The sequence below is a fragment of the Marmota monax genome, unplaced genomic scaffold, assembly GCF_021218885.2.
Source record: "Marmota monax isolate L192 unplaced genomic scaffold, Marmota_monax_Labrador192_F-V1.1 WCK01_AAM20220418_F8-fsc00116, whole genome shotgun sequence".
NCBI lineage: Eukaryota > Metazoa > Chordata > Mammalia > Rodentia > Sciuridae > Marmota > Marmota monax.
This window is the reverse complement of record NW_026695220.1, coordinates 551,582-572,019: the sequence shown is the minus strand read 5'-3', so window position 1 is coordinate 572,019 and position 20,438 is coordinate 551,582. Positions and strand designations below refer to the sequence as shown.

The following is a 20,438-nucleotide window of genomic DNA, read 5'->3' as shown; positions in this document are numbered from 1 at the left end:
GATTTTGTCATTTTTTAATGCAGAGTAATACTCCATTGTGTATAAATGCCACATTTTTTTATCCATTCGTCTATTGAAGGGCATCTAGGTTGGTTCCACAGTCTTGCTATTGTGAACTCTGCTGCTATGAACATCGATGTAGCAGTGTCCCTGTAGCATGCTCTTTTTAGGTCTTTAGGGAATAGACCAAGAAGGGGAATAGCTGGGTCAAATGGTGGCTCCATTCCCAGCTTTCCAAGAAATCTCCATGCTGCTTTCCAAATTGGCTGCACCAATCTGCAGTCCCACCAGCAATGTACAAGTGTACCCTTTTCCCCACATCCTCGCCAGCACTTGTTGTTGTTTGACTTCCTAATGGCTGCCAATCTTACTGGAGTGAGATGGTATCTTAGGGTGGTTTTGATTTGCATTTCTCTGACAGCTAGAGATGGTGAGCATTTTTTCATGTACTTGTTGATTGACTGTATGTCCTCCTCTGAGAAGTGTCTGTTCAGGTCCTTGGCCCATTTGTTGATTGGGTTGTTTGTTCTCTTATTGTCTAATTTTTTGAGTTCTTTGTATACTCTGGATATTAGGGCTCTATCTGAAGTGTGAGGAGTAAAGATTTGTTCCCAGGGTGTAGGCTCCCTATTTACCTCTCTTATTGTTTCTTTTGCTGAGAAAAAACTTTTTAGTTTGAGTAAGTCCCATTTGTTGATTCTAGTTATTAACTTTTGTGCTATGGGTGTCCTATTGAGGAATTTGGAGCCCGGCCCCACCGACTGTAGATCGTAGCCAACTTTTTCTTCTATCAGACGGGGTGTCTCTGATTTGATATCAAGCTCCTTGATCCATTTTGAATTCACTTTTGTGCATGGCGAGAGAAAGGGATTCAGTTTCATTTTGTTGCATATGGATTTCCAGTTTTCCCAGCACCATTTGTTGAAGATGCTATCCTTCCTCCATTGCATGCTTTTAGCCCCTTTATCAAATATAAGATAGTTGTAGTTTTGTGGATTGGTTTCTGTGTCCTCTATTCTGTACCATTGGTCCACCCGCCTGTTTTGGTACCAGTACCATGGTGTTTTTGTTACTATTGCTCTGTAGTATAGTTTGAAGTCTGGTATCGCTATACCGCCTGATTCACACTTCCTGCTTAGCATTGTTTTTGCTATTCTGGGTCTTTTATTTTTCCATATGAATTTCATGATTGCTTTCTCTATTTCTACAAGAAGCACATACTCCGTAGCTCCAGTCAGCTGGGCCTAAAACTCCTCTTCACAGCTACCCACTGGACTTTGCAAAGCCTTTTTTCTTTGCTTTTTGTGAAGTTATTCCCAGGTGACACTGTCTCACAGTGGTTCCTGCACTACCTTTGTCTTCCCAGTGCCAGCTCTTCTTTCTCCTGCAGCTTTTCCTCAGTTCTCTACTCCTTTCAGTCTGCTCTGTCTTTTGGCAGTTTCACTCAAATCCTTGGCTTTAACTGGTACTTGTTTTATTGTTTTGTGTTGGCATTTTATCCGTCTCCCAAGATGACCATCAAATCTCCAAATATATCACATGCCGCAGTCTGGCTGGGCACAAATGCCGCAGTCTGGCTGGGCACACAACACGAGCCACCACACAGCTTGTAGATTCAAACAGCAACTCTTTATTCCCGAACTCACACCAGCCTTCTACAATCACGTTCTGGGGAAATCCACGTTCTCTGCCCAAATCCACCTCCACTGGGCTTCTGTCTCCCAAAATATACTGTCTGAATCCTGTGAGAACTCAAGGGGAACTCAGGCAGCAGGATACGCCCTATTCCCAGCAGGAATAATCTTAAACCTGGAACCCAAACCGGGAACGCCCTAAACCCGATTATCTTAAACCAGGAACACCCTAATCTGCCTTGGTCCTTGAGCAAGGTCACCTACATTCAATGTCACTGCAACATGGGGTACGCTGGCAAGGAAATTGTCATACCTACTTGGCTAATGGCTCCCAGCAATCACATCTAAAAGGAATGCATTGTCTTTGACAAATTACTTCTTCTGTACATCTCACTTGTTTTAATTGAGAAAAGGATGGGCATCACACTCACTGATTTATAGCTTGTTTAGTTGATAGCATTTACAGGAGAAACACTGAATGTCAGTCAATGGGTTGAGCTGTCAACATTGCCATTATTATATCTTGATGAAAATCTGAGGTATCAACATGTGGAATGATCCTAAGTGCCTCAGGTCATGTTCTTTGGGAACAGAGGTGTTCAAGTGGAGCTTTTCAATGTGATAAATATTCCAGAAATGTGTTTTACTTCCCCTTTTCACTCTTGTCTGCCTTGCCTTCTCCCCATCACTTTTTATCAGTCTCTGCCTTACCTCAAGCCTTTGCCACATATTCCAGATATTAGAATATTTAGTCAGTAATAATAATAAGCCTGAGAGAAGTGACAAGAAATGTAACTGTAATATATCTTCACTTGGTTCACTTTCACCCTCCTTGAAATAGCTTGCTTATGACTTTAATATATCTACAGTTAATGTGGATACCTTATATCACTATATATCACAGGCAACTTAAGTCTTCCAAATGTGTAGGTGAAATGTGCCTCAAAGAAACCAGTTAGCTGGGGTGTTCCTTAGGACAAATGCTCAATATAAATTCTTGTGGGGGAAAAAAAATTCTTGTGGAAGAACTTGAAAGCTTGAACTTGGTTGGTGAACAGATAGGTTATTTCATTCACACAACTGCTCCTATATTTGGCCTTTGAATTACAACAAATTATTTTTGTTTTTAATTTATTGTCTTTGCTGGCTATAACACTTTGCATTCTCTGAACATTAGTAAATACTTTCTTATGCCAGTTTAGATATTTTTTTCACTTAAAGGTAAGACATGGTAATTTATTCTTCTTCAGAAATAATAGCCTGGCCCTTTGACCCTTGTTTTTTGTTCATTCCTAATGATAATTTAATCTAATGTACTTTTCTTTAATTGACATCATTTCTTTCATTTCAGACCTTCATGGAGGAAATGACCAGAAAACAGCCTGATGTTGATAAAGTCACCAAGACCTATAAGAGGAGAGGAGCTGATCCTTCCTCGTTACAATCCCATATTCCAGTCTTGGATAAGGGACGAACCGGAAGTAAGCAGTGGTCAATTTCTTTGAAATGAAAATGGTTAAATAAAATTGCATCATTTGAAATTTTGGAGCACTTAGTGATTCTACATGAGCACTCTATTATAAAATATTTCTTGAAAGAATACATGGGCTCAAGCATTGTGGCAACTTGTTGAAAAATAAAGAAATTGCTCTGCCTAGCTTTCTGTATTTAACACTGTGCTTGAAGTTTATCTTTCAGATTAACTAGAATAAAATAGAAAAATTCATAAGTACAGAAACCATCACTTCCTTTGAATTGTGTCATTTTTCTTCTATATAAATAGCACTAATGTTGAATGAAACAAAAGTGATCATAACCTGGGTATACTTCATAATCTAATTGTTCATTAGTGACCAGCAATCTGATAGATTTTGCCCATGTTCTTATGACTTCAGGTTCTATTTACTACTTCTCAGACAATCTGAGTCCCCCCAAATGACCTTAAAAATAATATAGCTTGGAGAATATGTAAAAAAAAAAAAAAAAAAAAAAAAGCACAATTTGTATTGCATATTTTGTGTGTGAGTGGTGTCTTTGTTTTTGTTTTTTTGTTTTTTTTTTTTTTTAAAGTGGGGTCGGAGCTATTGTAAGTACTATATTACATGAGGAAGAGACCAGGTAAAGTGACTGAGAGCACTGCAGGCAGGCTCCTTGGCTGCCCCCTCCACTTACCAATTGGAAGACATAACCTCAGACAGATTATTTAAACTCCTTCTAAGCATCACTATCCTCTTCTGTGAAAGGGGATGATTTTAACTTCTTTGGACTGCATTGAGAATTAGATGAGCTGATCTTTATAAAGTGCTTATTGTACTTCCAGGCTTATAGTTAAATACTCAATAAATACTAGTGTTCCATATAAATCTCAGCCTGGATACTAACATCCTATGGGAGCTTGGGCCAGTAATTTTTCTAGGACACATTTAACCATTTATTTAAATGAGGAAAATGCAACAATTAATAACTGTTTCGTGAAGTTATACAAAATTGTGAAGAATGGCTAGAAAGAGGGAGATAACTTGAGTGACTCAGGAAACTTGGATAGAGTCTGTGCACTGGAAACACACAATCTCAGTGGGAAATGGACTTGGGAGAAAGTTGGGGTCCTGGACATACTTTCACACTTGACTAGGATTAATAAAGCAACTTGCTGTGACTCTGGTGACTGCCTGGTATGTCCTGCTCTCACTTCCTCTACTTTCAGCCTTATTCTCTAAGAAGGACAGCTGGGTTTGCTGTAACTGATTCTAAGATGTGTGTCTGCCTATGAGATTTCTTTCTCTCACGTTAACAACGGGGAAGAGCACAGGGTGCGGCATTACCACTGAAACAGGAGCATGTTCTAAGCATAAATTTTTAGAGAGAACTTTCTAATATTTAAATGCCCTTGTCAATTTATGACTCTAATGTACATGAACAGTATGTGGTCCTTAATAAGTAATACAGATTTAGATCTTAACATTATGTACCATCTAAATTATAATATTTCTGCCTACATTACCCAGTTATTAAGTTGACTCATCCTGGCTAGGAACAAAAAAAAGGCCAAGCCTTACCACCTATCAGAATGCTTAGAAACTTGCCATCCTAACTAAAGTTGTATTTTTACAGGAAAACGCTTCCCAGCATCAAGCTTATATCCCTCTGGATCACAAACACAAATTGAAACTAAGAATCCCAGGGTAAACTTACTGGTGAGCAAATGGCAGCAAGTCTGGCTCCTCGCATTGGAAAGGAGGAGAAAGCTCAATGACGCCTTGGACAGGCTAGAGGAGGTATGGAAACTCATGTATCTATGCCAAGTTGTTCCCCTGCCTTCATTCACTGTGACACAGTGCCAAAATTGCAATCTTCTCACATATTAGCAAACTCTTGCACCTTGAGTGCATGTTTTGCTTCTAAAATGAATACCAAGACTATGTTTTTATTAAAAAATTGATATATGGAATCGGGATTTAGGCAATCAATAAAGTAAAATACTCTCGTGTTTTAATAGTGAGAAGCTGACTTCTTAAGAAAGGCTCTAACTTGACATGTTTGCTGGTGGTACTGCCTGGCAAATATATGCTGTGGCTTGAGATTGGGAGTTTTAGGTTCTGAAACTGGAAAATTTTCAAATGTCCAGGGAAGTTAAGAGAGTGGCTTGACAGTGTGGGGTGAGACAGAGCATAGAGTTACGTGAGAAGTATTGAAGTGGGTCTGTGGCTTTCAGTATGCACAGGACTAGTGCTGGTACATTGGAGCAGACCACTGTTATGACTTTGGTGTTATCAGAAATTTTCAGTTTAAGTTTTTAGGGATTTTATTAGTGAAATAAACAGCACAGATAAAATGTTTCTGAACCCCCTTGGCAAGATCATACCTTTCTTTGAAATGGGAGAGAGATGTGTATTACCTGGAGAATCATTAGAAATAACTCCATTCATATAGTCTAAGATACAGTTGGAGTTTAGCATTAACCCAGCTCAGATACCTTGTATCCTTTTCAGCTGAGGGAATTTGCTAACTTCGATTTCGACATCTGGCGCAAAAAATATATGCGGTGGATGAATCACAAGAAATCTCGAGTGATGGACTTTTTCAGGAGAATTGACAAAGACCAGGATGGGAAGATCACCCGGCAGGAATTCATTGATGGAATTCTTTCCTCAAGTAAGTGCCAGGAGTCATGACATTAACTGGGGTCATTTTTAGGCAAATGAGCACAGTGTAAAAGTGTGGATCCAGCAAATAAAGCATTGCCTTTACACTTGTTAGAAAGTCACCACCATGCAAAACAAGTGTCTGGGGAACTCTGTGGTTCTGAACTTGGGTATGCTTACTAGTTGTGTGACCACACATGTGTTCCTTCGCTTCACTAAAGCTGTGTCCTTGCTAGTGTAATAATTTTCATAATGTTTGATTTTTAGGTTTTTTTTTTTGTGTTGCCTGGCATAATATATTAGGAAGTCAATAAATGCAGGTCCCTTTCATTTTTCATGATAATTCACATTGTCATTAATAAGACATTAGTACCCCATAAAATATCTTGGTTTTTGTTTGACACTTCAGTTGTTTGTGTGTAATTTCCCTAACATATGCTGCTAGAAGTTATTCTTAATGTAAATTTCAAACCAATTGTTCCTTAAGTAGGGTAGTTGTTGAACCATATGAAATTGCCAATGTTAAACAGTTTCAACTACAGAAACACTTTCCTTTGATTCACCCCAATGCTAATTAAAGATAAATTTCAGATCACATATACAAATGTCCATTTGTTATGATATAAATTAGTTTTTGAAAAGCATTTTGCATATTTGATCACCTGATTGTCTAACCAGGGCACACTGAGATTAGGATGTGAAATGGAGAATGGCTTGAGAATTAACAAGTTACCTTCTTACTATCGTTTTATAAAATTCTAGAGTTCCCCACCAGTCGCCTGGAGATGAGTGCAGTCGCAGACATCTTTGACAGAGATGGTGATGGATACATTGACTACTATGAATTTGTAGCAGCCCTTCACCCAAATAAAGATGCATATAAACCTGTCACAGATGCTGACAAAATTGAAGATGAGGTACTCATTATCTTTCCACTGCCTATAAAAATAATAGTGTGTTCTGCCAGGACATCATGTGCAATTCATACAACCATTTTATTTATTTCCACTTTAGTTCTTGTGTCAAAGTTGTAAGGATTCCACTGTGTAATATTAACTTTAAAGTGAATATTTCATCATTGTTTTTGGCAGGTGACAAGGCAGGTAGCTAAGTGTAAATGTGCAAAACGATTTCAAGTTGAACAGATTGGTGATAACAAGTACAGGGTAAGTTTTCCAAATAACTTCATAGTTCCTTTAAAGGATATAAATTGAAATTTGTGTACCATTTGATCTGCCTTGTTTTCCAGGAATCCTAATTATTTTTACATACCAAAATTTAATGGCATATGAAACTTCTACTTTTATTATTTTAAGTTGTGTAGAGATACCCTTCATTTTTTAATTAGGATGTATCCTTGACATTTGCAACATGAACATTACTTTTAATGAGAAAATTTTTCACAATAAAACACTCCAATCTCATATATTTCTGTTGTTGCTTCACACAATTTTATAAATCATATTACCATTCTGATTAGAGGTAAATTCCAGATTTCAAATAGAAAAGCTATTCCAAAGCATAACCACAAAGTTAAAAAGGTTGACTCATTTTTATAAATATGAATAAGAGGCAATATTTTTTCCATTTACACAGTAATTTTTGCTTTTATTCAAACTCTCAACCTGGTTCATTAAAACAGAAGAGCAATGTGACTTCATCATTTTGTCTTTTTTAATTTTCTTTTTTGGAACATCTCTTATATGTAGTAGCTAGATAGGAAATGTGCTGAGTTTCCCTTTGTGAATTTACAACTGCAACATTATTTCTTTTTTATACTCTCACATTGATAAAAATTCATTTGTATATTCAAACTTTAAATTTAAAATCCTCAGTATTTTCAGTAAAATTGTAGAGGAAATTTTCTGGTTATTTGGTTTGAAGTTGGGAGACCTGGGTACCTGCACATCTCTAAACTAGATACTATATCCAGAAGCCCAGAGTGTGAGTGTGTGTGTGTATTCTCAAGTCACATAGAAAGTTTCCTGTTGAACTAATTGTGTCTTTCTTCCATTTTTCATTTTTTTATCAGTTCTTCCTGGGAAATCAGGTATAAACCAGTGGAATGTATTCTCAAGTGCCCAATGATTTTTCTTTTTTCTTTTTTTTTTTTTTTTTACCTTTAATTCATAGTCCTTAAAGCTTGCCCTGGCCAATCTTCCCATGCTGCCTCCCTAGCTACTACATTGTTGGTTGGCGTGGTGTTTCTGTCAGCGCTATAAGGGTCCTTGATCCAGGATTCCTTTTTGCCTTGTGTCTCAAATGAGGAGATTACTTTTAAGCAAACCAGATAATGAATTGTTACATAGTTGGCTACACTATTAACAAACGTAATTTTCAATTCTCCTGTTTAATAATGCTGTAAGTATATATTTATGCAAGTATTCATTGGAACACAAATTTAATTCTCCACACATCTCTATGTTTCACTATTTAGGATGCATGGTGTACAGTGGCAGAGAAGGATCAGCATCAGGCAGTGGCATGAGAAGACCCAGTACTAAGAGGTCTCCATGTCATTCAGCCACAAGTAACAGGCAGCTATTTTTAAGGCTGCTATTTTCCATTTGCCCTAAATGATTGATTTAGGGCTTTCCATCCTCTGAATAGATATAGTAACTCTGCAGGTTTTAGGTGATGCCATTGCTTCTGAGGAAAATTATCATATATAATATACAAAACCTTTTTTATGACAACTTGACCAAATATATTGACATTTACATCAATATAAATTGCCTAGTGACATTATAGCATAGTCATTTCAAAACTGAAGGCAAGAGAAATTGTTTTGATTTAAACATATTAAAGTTTAAATTTTTTAATTCATTCTTTTGTAAAGAACAGTACTATCTAATTTACCTAACAATATCATATTAGATATTATTACTATGGCACTCCATTTTTAATCAATATTATATCTTATGTTTCAAATACCTCTTACCCCATCTATTGTAGGCAAATAATTTAAATAGAAATATTCACTTATTTTGAGTATATTTTCCAGGAAATATTTTTAATTACTATAATCATTGTACATATTTACATATTGATAATTTGATACAGGTACATGTATGCAATGTATAAGGATCAAATCAGGGTAAAGTTTCCATTAGTGTTACTTTTTTACATTCTTGTTATCCTCTGAGTCAGCAAGTGGGTTGACATCTTGTATTTGTGGAAAGAATAAGATAAATACTTACCTCCAGAGATGTAATTTACTAGAAACACAATGAACAAGATTAATCTGGTTTTTTCTTGTCTCACAATTTGCCTATTGGGAAAATTAGGAAAATTCTGAAGACAAGGTTAGTTGTCTGGAGAATGCCTTTTTAAAATAAAATTGAAAATTACTTATTTAATAGAGCTGAAATATCTCTACAAAAGTTATTTTCTTAAAAACTTTTGTTTGGAACATAATCTTGGAATTATCTGGTTCCTTAAGGGTAATTTTCTTTAAATCCCCTCCTTTCCCTTTGCTTATTAGCAGCACCAAATTTTTTTCTAACAAAATAAACATTTTCATTTTTAAACTCACATTTATATTTCAGGAACAGGTTCACTGATAAGAACATTTAAGTCTCAGTGTTTAAAAATCAGATTTAGAAATAGTTATTTACAAGGTCTGATGTAAAATGCATGAGTTCCCGCTGGTGCCTTTTACATGCTTCCCAGTTCTTTCTGAGTTTCTTGTGAGTTTTAGGATCTTGACTGTGAATAGGTTGGTTTTGTTTTAGGGTTCTCTTACAGAAATCTAATGCTGAAGCTTACTAAAAAGTAGCAGACGGTTCCTATATAAAGTTTTCTGTTTATCACAGTAAGCTCAGACAAGTAGTTGATGTCGCAATTGTATCTTCCCTGCTTTAAAAAGAAACTATTTATGTTTAATTGTTCATTTTGCTTTGGTATCTGCTGGGTTGGCAGCCATGAAATCTAGTATGGTGGTTTTCATAAGTTGGACATGAGCCTATTAGAAGTGATTTATAACTGTAAAATCATTTCTCACAGGCTTTCAAAACAAATAAACATATGATCAGAACTACCTATAGTGTAGTATTTATTTAGGACTTGCAAAATCCGTAGCATATCCCAAGTAATTGGCCATTCATGGAAAGGGCAAGAAAAAAATGATTTGCTTGTTAGTCTCAAGTATTATGATACAAATACCTTTAAGAGAACCCCATTTAGTTTTTAAGAGCCGTATCATTAATATTTTGCTAGTGGCTGTTCTAATATTATGGTGATCTAAAGTGGCATATTAATTCAACCTTTAAAAAGTTGGTTTGCCAGATAATTAGGAATAGAGAAGTTTTAGTTGATTATGAATTTTTAATTAGTCATATGTATTTTTACATTATTTTCCATGAGTCAAAATTCTTAAAATGAGTTTATTTCTCCCATATATTTGAGTGGAAAATAGTTTTCATGTAAGACATAATTCTAATGAAGATGAATCAGTTTATTAAATGTGCCATAGAATCATCTTATCTTGTATAAGCCTTCAGCAAGTAGGCCAGTGCTTATTTTTATAGCTGTGTTTAGATTCTAGAAACAATTTCCTATAACTGCCTTACTAATATTGATTCTGTCATAGGAAAGAAAAATAATTTTTAGAATAGAGCTTTGATATATACTTGATAACCTTTGTAATCTTTTCCCAATCTGTTTCCTCTGGGCTAAATCTGCATGCAGCAGTCTAACGCAGATCATGACAAACCCCTTTTTCTGAGATTTTACTAATCGCTGTGAACTAAGCAAGAAATCAAAGTTGGTTGCTTAAGCTACTTCAGATTGCACATCATCCTTTACTTTAGAATTATTTTTTGACAATTAGAGATGCTTTCTTTCTTCCCTGCACAGTTTGGAGACTCCCAGCAGCTGCGACTGGTTCGGATCCTGCGAAGTACAGTGATGGTTCGAGTCGGAGGAGGATGGATGGCGCTCGATGAGTTCTTAGTGAAAAATGATCCGTGCAGGGGTAAGGAGACACTCATGTCAAGAGGACACCACAAAAGCACAAGCTCGCATTGTTTTCTATCACTGAAAACATTCTGAGCATAATTGGGGTGTTTTATTCTAGCAATAAATGTTTCACATTGGTCTCTCAGCCTTAAGTTCCCGAACAACTGTGGCAGTCACAAACCATGTTCTTCTTGGTTTTTTATTTGTTATTACTTCAGACATGTAGGTAGGAAATACTAGATTAGCTTTTCTTCATGAGACCCTCTGTTCTGCAGTTTTCAAAATGAATACTTAACTTGCAAAGGAAAGGATTCTGTCTGCCATTATGTAACAAGGTAGGAGGGAAAAAAATGAGGTGATGAAGACTAAAGGTTCTGGGTAGTGAAGTTCCAAAGTCAGAGTTTTTAACAACTTGATGGGGTGGTGAGGCAAGGAGTACTTAAAATTTTTAAAGATAATAATGAACTGATAATTTTACTCTTACTTTCAAGTTGCAGGTTAGAATATTAAAAATATAAATTTAATATTTATATTTTATAATACTATATATTATATAATAATATGTAATCATATTATAATATATAATATATAACATAATAATAATTGTTCCCTGTCTACCAACCTGAGAGTCCTAGGTTAGCTTTTAATTTTCCTATTTTCAGATTCTATAGTCAGTTGTTAAATTCTTAATTGATTTACATTATAAGTGAACATTTGATTGAGGTTTCAGATTAGGTGTCATCTACTGAGTGGCACATTTTCCTGACTTTGTAAAAAGAAACAGTAGAATTATGATTTGCTTTAACCTGTGAGCTTATTGTAGTTGTTTTTAAAGGTCTGTGCCAACACTGCCTATTAGGAAAAGAATATGTGAGACCAAAGATCCTCCAGTGGGGTCCCTGGGTTTCTATCCCAGTAACTAAATACACAGATCTATCAGAATCAGCAGGCCTGTCTGCCAAGGCTGCCGTGCATTGTTATATAGTCATATGCAGTAGCTCTGGCCTCCATAGACTAAAAATATACCTAAAAAGAAAAGTAAAATAAGAATAAAAACTCCTATTTTATCAAAACAGTCATGAATCACTTAAAAAATAGAGATATGTTCTGAGAAATACATTATTAGGTGATTTCATTATTGTGCAAACATGAGACGTTCTTACACAAACCTACATGGTATGGCTCACTGCACACCTGGCTGCTATATGCAATACATGTGTGGATGTACACATATGTACATATATGTGTATGTACATGATATAATGTATTGTGCCTAGGGCCAAGACCAAAAAGCAACTTAAGATTAAATCAAACTCAGGAGAAAATAATGCCACCAAGAGGCGCAGTTAACATGAGATGATACAGAAGGGTGCTGCTGGCATAATAACATGGCATATCGTCTTCCAGCATGCTTTACTTTTTTAATATGTGAAAGAAATATACTCATTTTAAAGTGACAATAAAAATACAGTATGGTAAATCAACAAGTGATTTTTTATTGTCATCAAGAGTTTTGTTCTATGCATAACTATGTGTGCTATACTTTTATACTAGTGACAGTGTAAATAGGATTGTTTATGCCAGCATCACCACCAATGTGGGTAATTTATTGCCCTACGTTACAATGGCTACAACATTAGGGTGGCCACAGTCTTAATGGAACACCATTGTATATGCAGTCCATCGTTGACTGCAACATCATTATGTGGTGCATGACTGCATTTTGGAAATAAAGCAGCCTAAAGTAAAATGCAGCTCTACTTATGAAACAAATTCAAATGTATACAGTTGTGTTGGGATGCTTAGAATAAAGTTAGCATGGCTGTGGCAAAGTCTTTCAGATGTTGTTCTTGTTGAGTCAGACCTTTGAGCGCTTCTTTTCCTTATGCAACTTTTCTTCTAAAATGTGCTAAAGGCTGGATCTGAGCACCTTTTGCATATTCAACTACTGTACTTTGTTTCTTCTCCTGCTAACAGTATTCTTTAATGTGATTGGTATCCTGTGTCATTTTTTCTAGTTCATCATCATGGGAGTAAAATGTTACGTTCGGAATCAAACTCTTCAATTACTACTACTCAGCCTACTATAGGTTGGCAACCCCTCTCTTTGCCTCTGCCTCTTTCCTTTTCTCTTTCCTACTTTTACATTCTTGCTTTAATTATTTTTTTTTAAATATAACATGCTTCATTCATTGCGTATGGCTTAACTCATATCCAACTGAGCTGGTGCTTCCAAATTTAAATTCGGAAACTGTAACACATCCCCGGTGTGTTGCAAATGCAGGTGTCACGTAAGTGATCAAATACATGCTGACACTTGGCCCATCAGGTTCTTGTGGCGCGTTCTCCATGTGCATACGTGTTTGTATGAGTGCTGCATCACTGACTACCTAACAAACAGATCCTTGGGTCTGGTGTTTGTTATTGCATGTTGGTAAAACAGTTTTTTAAGGCATAAAATAAAAATACTAGCTGCCTCATTTCAGTGAAAAATCTGGAAGTTTATGTGTTGTCACCATGACTAATGAGCCATCTCTCATTCTGTGTAATTCTATTGTTTAATTAATCCCAGTGTTAAGTACTGGCATTCTCCTGACCTCAGTGTTACATGCAAAAGACACAGTCCCTGCCTTCCTGGCTTGTCTTTTTGGTGTGGTGAAAGGGTAATGAAACCATGTGGGCATCAGTAACTGGTGGATTAACAGTATTTTAGCATGAGCTTTCCATTTTCATGCTGACTCTTTCTTTTATAGTGGTTATTTTTGCTGGTGTCTAGTGTTAGAATAAGCACACTTTTTTCCTCCTCCCCAAACTCACTTGTATCCAAAAGGAATGCATTGTAAAGGAATGCATTTAACTTTTTGTTATGCTGAGTTGGAGTTGGCATGGCAAAAAGATGTTCTTGAAATTCTCAGCGTGATCTCTGGTGCCACTGTGGTCATTCTTTCCATAACAATTGAATACCTCTTCTTTTCCTTCTGTGTGTGTATGTGTGTGTGTGTGTGTGTGTGTTTTCCAGCTAAAGGAAGAACCAACATGGAGCTGCGTGAGAAGTTCATTTTAGCAGATGGTGCCAGTCAGGGTATGGCTGCTTTCCGACCCCGGGGACGCCGATCCCGGCCTTCCTCACGAGCAGCTTCGCCCAACAGATCCACTTCTGTGTCCAGTCAGGCTGGCCAGGCAGCCTCCCCACAGGTCCCTGTCACCACCACACCCAAGGTAGGACTCCAGAATGAAATTCTTTCCTTCTCCAAAGTAGCCAATGTCCTGAGTGTATACCTTTGAATGTTTTAGGTCTCTAGAATTTTTAAGATTAACTGTTTCCATGTATGTCCCTTCTCATGATATAGGAAATTAAGGACTTTTTAAAAATATATATACCTAGTGGCCCATACAGAGATTAGGGGCTTTTTTTTTTTTTAATCTTTCAGATTGATTTGATTTTTCTTTTTAAATTTCATTCTCTTTTTTGTTGTTGTTGTTGTTATGTGTATGATTTGCCATCAGAGCTTTCTACTTATTTTTAATTATTATTATTCTGACTGTGAAATGTGATTCTCTGCTATGAATATCTCTTTCTGTGCTTTGTTTTTACCTGCTGTCCTTTACATTTGATTTGCCATTGTTCCATACAGATTCTCCATCCTTTAACACGCAATTATGGTAAACCATGGTTGACAAACAGCAAAATGTCAACTCCTTGTAAACCAGCAGAGTGCTCAGACTTTCCCGTGTCATCTGCAGAGGTATTGTAAGGCCCAAGATGCCAGTATTAACAGTCCCATTTAAGTGAAACTTACCACCCACTAACACTGCTGCACCACTCCCTTCCTGTATTTACTTTTGATAATGCTACATCTTTTTATAGATTTCTGTGAAATAAGCATCAGCCTGGCAGTTCTGAGAAGAGTAAGGAGAGTAAGTTTTGAGAGAGTAAGGAGTTAACAGAAAAGACAGTGGCAGCTTGCCCTAGTCACACCTGCAGGCTCTATGATTCCTTTGCTTTTTTATTCTCACCTATACTTAATTCTACTTTCTCTCTTAAAAGAGTGAAATACCAGCCTTGCTAAAATATCCAGACCTCAGTAAAATTTATTTTAAAGCTGATGGAATGCTTTCACTGATAGACATAATTTGGACAAGAAAGGCAACATATCCCTTTTAGATAGGAGTAAGAAGTAGTATCATTTGGAAGAGAATCAGTTAAAAGAATTCCAAGCTAGGCATAGTGGCATGCACCTGGAATCCCAGATACTTTAGGAGACTGAGGCAGGAGCGTGGTAAGTTCAAAGCCAGCCTGGGCAACATTGGGAGATCCTGTATCAAAATAAAATATACAAAGAACTGGGGATGTAGCTCAGAGGTAGAGCACCCCTGGATTCAAAGTACTACAAAGAAGGAAAAAAGTAAGAAAAAAAAAAAAAAAACTTTAGCAAGTGTTCACTCTGGGCATGGTCCTTCTCAATGTCCTTTGCATTTGTTTCTGCCCAGCACCACTGGGTAGATGTGACAAGTCCTGTGATCTATGCAGGAGGTCAGAGGAGTAGGCAAGAAAATAACCTGTGATTTTCAAAAAGCATCTTTATCAGATTTGAAGGACTGATATTTTTGAAGGATGCTTTTATATCTCAATATAGCATGATATAGGAGTATAAGATATTTAGGGAACATAAAATTTGCCAAGATTGACTCTCATCTGAGAGTCATATGCAGTTAAAAGTCAACCATGTATCTTTTTGAGAAACTTCTCCATGAAATAACAAACATAGGCACCAAATAATCACCTCTTTGATTAAAGTGACAGTAATTAGGAGAAAATCCCTAAACATCTTTTCTTAAAATAAAGGAGGTATTTCATCTTAATGATCAAGTGTATCTTAAAAGGCCACTTGACCCTTGTATGAAGAAATATGGTACTTTTACAAAGTCCTTTGTGCTTTTCAAAATACTTTTCCTATCTCACAACAGTAAGTTGTAGGCAGAGGAAAGTTCATTACCTTCACGATTTGATGGCAGTTCTGCCACTGCTAGGTGGTAGGACTGAGGCAGAAACACCCCATTCATCAGCTTTTCCTCATTCCTTGCTCTTCCTGCCCCAACCCCTATGCACCCCCACCTTTTTTCTTTCAGGTGGGGAATATTAGTTTCATAGATTAGTTATGGAGTTTTCTGTCAGTCATTGGATCTACAGTAGCAAAAACTGAGAAAGGTTTAAAGAATCTGAAGTAACATTTTAGCATTTGTTTTAAATATTTAGGGCTAAGATGCTGTGTTCTATTTTTTTTTTAAGTAGAAACTGCCTAAAATTAAAGTCTGTTGTTTGCACTAAAAAAACTGTCTCATTTCAAATTACCTTATAAATAAAAACCAGGGCTGGGGTTGAGGCTCAGCAGTACAGCGCTTGCCTAACATGGGTGGGGCACTGGGTTTGATCCACAGCACCACATAAAAATAAATAAATAAAGGTATTGTGTCCACCTACAACTAAAATATATATAAAATAAATAAAAAATTAATAAAAACCAGCCAACCAGACAAACCAAGAATATATCTTCATGGAAAGAGTCTATGATAATAAATCAAAACAAGGCAATCTGAGAAGAATGATTTTGGTCATTGACTTCTACCACCTTAAGTGATACACTTCATAACCTGTGGTCAGTCTCTGTTGACTGTTGAGATTCTTTGTAAGAGAGGAATTTAACCATATCAGCTAGACTTGGAGCAAATCACTTCCTCCCTTGGGCCCTGATTTTTTACATTTATTGAAAGGTGGGTGATTAATTATGATTATATGTGTAAAAAGTCTTCTGAAAACTTGAGCACTGTATGTGAACCATGTATAAACACTATGCTTAAGTGAGTATGATATACATATGTAGATGAATGGTAGGAATATTACATTCATATTAATAAATACAGCTCTGACATATCAGGTGGTCCTGCATATGTTTTATTAAGCATTGAAAACTTGAAGAGGAAATTAGACATTTTATGAATGTACACATAATTTGTATAGATTTATTTTCTCCAAATAGCTCCTTGGCTCTGTGTTCATTCATTGAGGAATATGATGCTGCTTGTATTCCTCAAGAGACTTATTTGTTTTTTAAACTTGGGCAGAATTTTCAAAATTTTGTCAGAATCTGGGAAAATGCCATGATTTTAGACTTATCATAGAATTATATGCTTCAGCCATTCTCTACAAATTCCTGTAGCATTTTAAAAGAATTATGCCCAAATGTCCCCTACGAATCTTGTATGTAAGGACCTATAGAAAGTGACAGAGCCAAAAAGTGAAGTGACGTGGTGGTACTAACCTGTAAAACATCCCTTTTTCTTTTTGCAGTTAAGTCTGTTTAAACAGTGGCCATCTAGGCATTGCTTATGTACTTCTTCTATTTCTGTTTATTTCTGCCTAATTCCTTAAAAGCATTGGAAGCAACAGAATGTCCCCTTCTCTTCACCAGGCGGTTGCCATCCTGTGGCAATAACTCTCTTAACTCTGTAACATTCACTGACAGTCTGGAAGATACTAATGTACTCACAGTTCAGTTTGTCTTGTTTTCCTTGCTGTCACTTTTGTATTCTACTGGGGACCTCCATTTTTGTGTTTTTATTTCAACAGGGAATACGTTTTCTTTAAAAGGTTTCCTTCAAACTCTGGCTGAAAGTTAATGGTTGGGGAAGGAAAGTAGGCGCCCTATGCCTTGTTCAATTGTAAAGTTCCCATCTCCTGAAGGGGTCTTGTATAGGTTCCCACCCATTCATAAAGTGGTGTCAGTGGAATGTCATGGTGCACGAGCAATATCTTGAAATGTCTCTCCACTGGTTTAACGCAGGGAACACCAATACAGGGAAGCAAGCTGCGACTTCCAGGGTATTTATCAGGGAAAGGCTTCCACTCTGGAGAGGACAGTGGCTTGATAACAACCGCAGCTGCCAGAGTCCGAACACAGTTTGCTGGTGAGTGTGGTGCATTTCTTTCTTTAAAGGCTTTTGCAATATGATGAACTGAAGATTATAGTCCCTAGTCCCCTTTCTTCCTAATTGGGAAAGAAATTTTGAATTGGCAATGCAGTGTTCTTTTGAAATAGCATGTAGCTCCAATCCTCTAATAAAGGTAGGTAATAAATGAGTCATGGGAGCAAGTGACTAAGAAAATCCTTTGGGAAAGCATCAAAGAAAGATGGGAGAATGACTACAGGCCAGAAGAAAAAAAAAAAAAAGCACTGCTTCACGCTGGAAGCCCGTAGCTCTTCTGCTTGCTCAGAGATTGTACAGAGCTGTTTGGGGTGGTTGGAAAAACCCATCCACACCAAGCCTTATGCCAGTGCCTCTTACATTTCTTCACAGAGTAGTGAACCTGTGAAGAAATATAGTGAACTACTAACCCCTGAGTTCTAAACTCAGCAAATGTGATGTTTCTGTAGAGTTTCGAGTCTTCTCTTTTAAATTCCTGCATTCTTTGAGTTACACCTAAGAGTCTGCTCCATGTGACAGGGTTACACGTGCTACACTTTAGGAAGCACAATCCCAAGTGATAGGTACTTGGAATCCTGGATATGTAGGGCAAGCCCAGGCTTACCTTTTATATGTGAATCTAGCTTTTGCTCTGTTACATCTTCTTAAAGTAAGCCTTCCCTTGCATAATAGGAAAAAGCCATAAATCCAAAGTCTTAGAAAAGTTCCTACTAGGTGTCAGGAGAAAAATGTCCCAGATAAAAGATGGTGTCAGGTTTCCAAGAATCACTTGCAGAATTGAATAAGGGTGACCCATCTCTGCCTTCTTTCCTCAGATTCCAAAAAGACTCCCAGCCGACCGGGAAGCCGAGCAGGAAGCAAAGCTGGTAGCAGGGCCAGCAGCCGCCGAGGCAGCGATGCATCAGACTTTGACATTTCAGAAATCCAGTCCGTGTGCTCAGACGTGGAGACTGTCCCCCAGACACACAGACCTTCGCCCCGAGCAGGTTCTCGGCCATCTACAGCCAAGCCTTCCAAAATCCCCACGCCTCAGAGGAAGTCACCTGCCAGCAAATTGGACAAGTCCTCAAAGAGATAGTGCAATTGGTTCCACCAAGGCCCTTCCTTATTCATTTATTATTTAAGTTTGAACGATGTAAAATATGATGTAGAAATTATTGTGAAATATTGCAAGAGGTGAGTTTAAAATTCTGAAGATGGCCTTATTTGTGTATTTGTCTTTTTATTTGATCTGTATCATTTTTTGGTCAGATATTCTGGGGTTAAAGTCACATCATATGTGATGGGGAAGAAAGAGTTTAACATGAACTAACACTTCTGCACTGTATTGTGTAGAGCATACACTAAAATCAGTTACTGTACCTACAGGTAAGTCTGCATCCTCTCTGACAACCATGGCACTACATTGATAACTAACATTAAGGATACCTCATGACATTTTCTTATTTTTATGGAAATTCTGAATAGCCAAAAAATGACGCACCAGGGATATATTTTGAGATGATGTAAATGTAAACTAAGAAGTGGAAGGCAAAAGACAAACACATCCATACACAGTTCTTCAAGCAGTATCTGACAGAGAACCCACAGGAGGTTATTTCAAGCACTTACCAGTACCACAATATTCAAGTACCCTGCAGCATTTCTGTGCCATTGCTTTAAATGCGGCCAGAGGCGTCCTGGACGTTAGACCTATTATATTGTAAGAATATAATTATAAAGTGCATTCATATAAATGTGAGGTTTTCTTTCGCTTGAGTGGACAGTAGCACCTGTATCATTGAACTCATTTTGTAACAAAGCAATTTTGCTTGCAAAAAGCTATGAAATAAAACATGTCCCTTAACTACATTGCTATGGAATTAATTTTTTCCCCAGGGAAAATTGGTGTATTTTTTTATGAGCAGTATCAATTTGGAGTGACCAAAAGATACTTAAAATGGGTTTATTTTGATTTCTGAACATCTGAAATAATCATGTTCTGGTATTATATCTACCTATATTTAATAAATATATACATTTTAATTTATTATGTATACTCACATACTATAGAAAGATATTAGTATGCATTTAATAAAACATATTCACTTGACTATGGAATACCTGATTATTTAAAGTGAACTTTTTCTGTTGTTCATTAATTGGTTTTAAAAAAAGAGTATTTGTTTATGTTTACTAATAGTATGGCAGGCTAAATTTGGGGGACATCAAAAGGAAGTTAGAATAAGGTTAGTCACTCATTATGCAAATATTTTGAGTAAGTACTGGCCATGTGCTAGACACTGTTGAGACCTCTAAGGTTACAATATTCCTGCCCTCTTGCAGTTAATTAATATGAAAGATCACTGAAAAATGAACTGAAACCAGGATATATATGACAGGATGACAGATTTCACGAAGGTAACATAGTGATATTCTTCTGACTTGTATTCATTTAAAAATCAGATTACAGAATTTTCCTAAATATGAAAATAGCATCAGATATAATTAGGATGGCTGATTATTGCTCTGGGCAGTACAGGTCATGGCATTCTGTGTAACTTCATGAATTTAATTTAACAAATGGCAGTGGTGGTGTTTGGGAACAGGGGTTATGTTGTTCCTGCTTGGCCTTTTTAACAGAGGCCAACATTGAAGAGTCTGGAGTTTCCAATGACATAAATTGGTGCCATTTTTAAGCAGTAGTAAGTCCTTCTTTGCCAAAGCATGGGTCTCAGGT

At 36.8% G+C, this 20,438-nt stretch overlaps 1 protein-coding gene across 23 annotated transcripts in view; it reads left to right on the top strand.

Annotated features, from left to right (window-relative positions):
• Nucleotides 1-19,811, top strand: part of Dst (dystonin) — a 451,671-nt gene extending 431,860 nt beyond the window's left edge. For 11 of the 23 annotated variants that reach the window (XM_058575217.1, XM_046432573.2, XM_058575212.1 and 8 more), the window contains 12 exons: nt 2,986-3,115; nt 4,746-4,909; nt 5,624-5,786; nt 6,539-6,693; nt 6,868-6,942; nt 7,809-7,826; nt 10,634-10,751; nt 12,754-12,825; nt 13,755-13,954; nt 14,371-14,481; nt 17,578-17,701; nt 18,535-19,811. In XM_058575217.1, the coding sequence (XP_058431200.1) occupies nt 2,986-3,115; nt 4,746-4,909; nt 5,624-5,786; nt 6,539-6,693; nt 6,868-6,942; nt 7,809-7,826; nt 10,634-10,751; nt 12,754-12,825; nt 13,755-13,954; nt 14,371-14,481; nt 17,578-17,701; nt 18,535-18,797 (1,593 nt within the window). In that variant the 3' untranslated portion in view covers nt 18,798-19,811. The remainder of the gene's footprint in view (nt 1-2,985; nt 3,116-4,745; nt 4,910-5,623; nt 5,787-6,538; nt 6,694-6,867; nt 6,943-7,808; nt 7,827-10,633; nt 10,752-12,753; nt 12,826-13,754; nt 13,955-14,370; nt 14,482-17,577; nt 17,702-18,534) is intronic. The other 12 variants (XM_058575215.1, XM_058575223.1, XM_058575214.1 and 9 more) reach the window with 2 other exon arrangements.
• The last annotated feature ends 627 nt before the right edge of the window (nt 19,812-20,438 follow it).